Consider the following 3,652-nt stretch of genomic DNA (forward strand, 5'->3'; position numbering starts at 1 on the left):
TGAGTTCCGTGGGAACCGGGAGACGGCTGGGCCCCCGGCGGGGGTGGGAGAGAAGGGTCAGGACTCAAGCACTGCAAGGAAGAACAAGGCATCATAAAATCCACAGACCGCTTAACGAGGGTTAATGTGCAGGCTTCGTCGTCGGCGCAAGAAGTCTGGCTTGCAATATACATTAAAACGGTTATAAAAACACAATCAAAGCAATACGAATGAAACGGCACATAAACGGCCGCAATTTAAAAACTGCCAGTAAAAACTAAATCAGTCAAATGAAGTCCTAAATAAAACTCTCTTCAGCTGCCTTGTAAAAATTGAAAGTGAGGGGGCCATTCACACCTCCCTGGGGAGGTTGATCCGTAACTGTGGGGCTACCACCAAAAAGTCCTGTGATGTGCCCACCAGACAAGCTTCTTTGATTGGCCGGACAGTCAGGAGGGCTTTTCCTTGCAGTCTTTGTTCCTGGGTCGAGATGTAAAATTTCCGGAAATTTTGAAGCTCGGAAAAAAACCTGTCCCCCCCCCCTTTTTTGAAAAAACGGAAATTTTCAAGAAAAATTGAAAAAAATGCTACATTGGCACTTCTTTTTTCTTTTCCAGATTGAAAGTCAGCCTGTTACTTTAGGAACATAAAATATGACTAGGGACCTTTTTACTTGGCATGAAATGATCACAACTAGCATATTAAAAATATAGTGTATCCAAACAATTATTACAAACAGAATACCCACCCACAAGCAAAAACAAAACTGAAACCTTTTTCTTTTCTTGTGACAATAGCACCTCCTAAAGGAAGAAATGCATCTTGTTCTTGCATTGGAGAGTTCAGTTTGTAACCTAGGACTTGCTTGTCCTCAGTGCACAGAAATTAGATCAATCTGATACCATACATGTTTTTTAGAAATGATTTGGAAAATATTTGAACACCTTGTCCTAAAATATTTTATTCATCATGTTAAAATAAAACGTTCCATAATCAATTTTTTTTCTTTCATTTTTTCAATTTTTTGGAAAAAAACAAAAAAGGCTTCAGGAAAAAAACACGTTTTCCTCCCGAATTTTTCCATTTTTTCCCTGGGCCTTCACATCTCTATTCCTGGGTAGGAATGTATGATAAGTCTACTTTGCTAGACTTATCAAGAGATTCTTACTGTCCTATTCAATACATACAGGAACTGTTGGAAATTCCAGGTGCAATGTCCCTGTTATCTCAGACCTCCAGACTTCGTGGCAAGAGAGACTAGATAGCTAGATGGGCACACTGACCTTTCTTCCTGTGTTTACTCTTCTGCCACTGTCCACTTTGAAATGCAGATTGTGTTCTCAGGGGCAATTTCCTTCCTTCCGTTCTCTCTGATGAAGATGAAGTCTCTCCCTGCACGTACCAAGAGACGTGCTGTCCTCTCTTGGCAACATGAGGCAGACGGGCCTCTCGCCATCTGCTTCCATCCTTAGCTAGTAAGTTAGTACTCTACCCTGTCCCTACTCTTTCCTATCCAAGAGTGTACTTCTCAAATAAAGAGAGAAGTATTTCTCCTAAACTTGCAACGTGGCTCTGTGTAGCTTTGTAAGCTGAGTAACCTGGTAAAGTAACGCTGTTGCGTTTGTAGCTCTATTTAAGCACTCTAACTAGTGGTAACTGGACTAACCACACCAGTCAACCTCTAACAGGAACTGCAGACATTCAAAAACAGGGTTTCAGGTCTTTGTTAAAAAGGTAAAGGTAAAGGTTCCCTTGCTCGAAAGCCAGTCGAATCTGACTCTAGGGTTGCGGTGCTCATCTCCGTTTCAAAGCCGAAGAGCCAGCGCTGTCCGAAGACGTTTCCGTGGTCATGTGGCCAGCCCGACTAAACACCAAGGCGCACGGAACGCTGTTCCCTTCCCACCAAAGTGGTACCTATTTATCTACTTGCAATTTCTTGCTTTCGAACTGCTAGGTTGGCAGGAGCTGGAACTAGAGACAGGAGCTCACCCCGTCTTGCGGCACCTGGGTCTTGAACTGCTGAACTACTGACCATCCACAGCCTGCAGTTCAGCGTCTTAACCACTTGAGCCACCGCAGCTCCAGGTCTTTGTTACGTTAATGCAATTTAGCCAGGAAATTCCCACCCGCGGAACAAGCCCATGCTCCAAGAAAAAGGGCAAAGATTTTGTGTATATTACACATGTACACATAACACAGAGTACATAATGGCATTCCCCTCAAACATCCTGTTTCTGAAGTTTATTTCCAAATCTGAGTGACCCTCGCTTGGAAGAGAAGGACTTGTTTTGTTGCTAGAAAGAGACGACAAACAACTAGGACCGGAAACTTGGGTCCCAAGTGAAACCGCTTATTAATGTCGTCCGGGGACGTGTTTACTGGGCTGCAGATATGCTTTTAAAAAAAAAAAATCTACGTCCAGAGCTCAATTTGTGTTAAAGTGCATCAACTCAGATCTCAGTGTACATTTCCCACAGTGGCGCAAACTGTTCCATACGACAACTTAACTATAGAGCGAAAAATCTCACAGAGCTGCACAAATCCAAGGGTCGCTTTGGGTTGCCAAGGAGAAGAAAGCGTGAATACTGCCCCCCCCAATATACATTCTAGCTTGAGCCAGCTTTCTATGGTCTGCTTTGGCGGTCAGCCAACTCCGCAGGGTCTCAGGCAGAGAAAGGACTCGTCCACATTCTGAAACCAATCGGCAGCCAATTTAAGACAGGCAGAAGTCAGTATTGGTTCGTGCAGCCGGCAGTTGGCTTGTGGAACTCACTGCCACATGGTGTAGTGGCGGCTGCTGAGCTCTGATGAACTTAAAAGGCGGTTGGGGGCTCTGCTACTGAGTAAATCCCTCCTCTCACCCAATATTGCTGCCAGCTCAAACCACTGGTCCACCTCGCTGACCACTGTCTCCTTTGCCTGGCTGTGGCCCTCCAGGGTCTCGGACACAGAAAGTTTTCCCCCCAAGGACACTCACCCGTCTGCATCTTACGTCCCTCCTAGCAGTCCCTCCAATCAAGGAAGAGTCTATGGCAGGGGTGTCAAACATAAGGCTCCGGGGGCCGGAACTGGCCCTTCCATCCATGGCTCTTATGCGGCCCACGAGCAACTAGTGCGAGGGAGGGAACAGGAGACTGTTTGGGGGGAGTGGGCGGAGCCACTCCGACAGTGGCTTCAGCATGGTGGAACAGCTTCATCTGCAGCAGTCAAGCGGCATGGGAGCACCCGTCCAGTGCTGCACTGAGCATCTGCCCAGTGCTGCACCGCTGGCTCCCCAGTCCACCCAAACGGGTTTTCCTTTGCACCCCCCTCCCAGCCCATGGGGCCTTGTAGTGAGGACACACCAACTCGGAGCTTACCAGCTGCTGTCCTTTATACCCCTGGCATTACGTTTTGTGGCACACATGGCCCGGCCCGACAAAATGATATTTATGTCTGATCTGGCCCTCATAGCAAATGAGTTGGACACCTCTGGTCTACGGCATTAGCCCATTCCAGAGAACTGTGAACAACGGTGCCAAATTTGTTCTGGAGCAGCTCCCACACTGGAGGTATGGACTGCCCACTCCCTCCCCGTTTTCTGGAGAGTTTCGAGGGCCTCCGGGGGGATTGATTTCGGCCAGGCTGTTAATTAGGTCTGGCTCCGGTCACACGGGCCGGAAAATGCGGGGGG

At 47.3% G+C, this 3,652-nt stretch overlaps 1 protein-coding gene across 1 annotated transcript in view; it reads right to left on the minus strand.

Moving 5' to 3' along the window:
* UBAP1L (ubiquitin associated protein 1 like) overlaps positions 1–3,652 on the minus strand; it is a 22,667-nt gene that overhangs the window by 6,397 nt on the left and 12,618 nt on the right. Inside the window, exon 3 of the mRNA XM_015412010.1 lies at positions 3–71. Within this exon, the coding sequence (XP_015267496.1) occupies positions 3–71 (69 nt within the window). The remainder of the gene's footprint in view (positions 1–2; positions 72–3,652) is intronic.

Source organism: Gekko japonicus, unplaced genomic scaffold, assembly GCF_001447785.1.
Source record: "Gekko japonicus isolate JY-2015 unplaced genomic scaffold, Gekko_japonicus_V1.1 scaffold864, whole genome shotgun sequence".
Classification (NCBI taxonomy): domain Eukaryota; kingdom Metazoa; phylum Chordata; class Lepidosauria; order Squamata; family Gekkonidae; genus Gekko; species Gekko japonicus.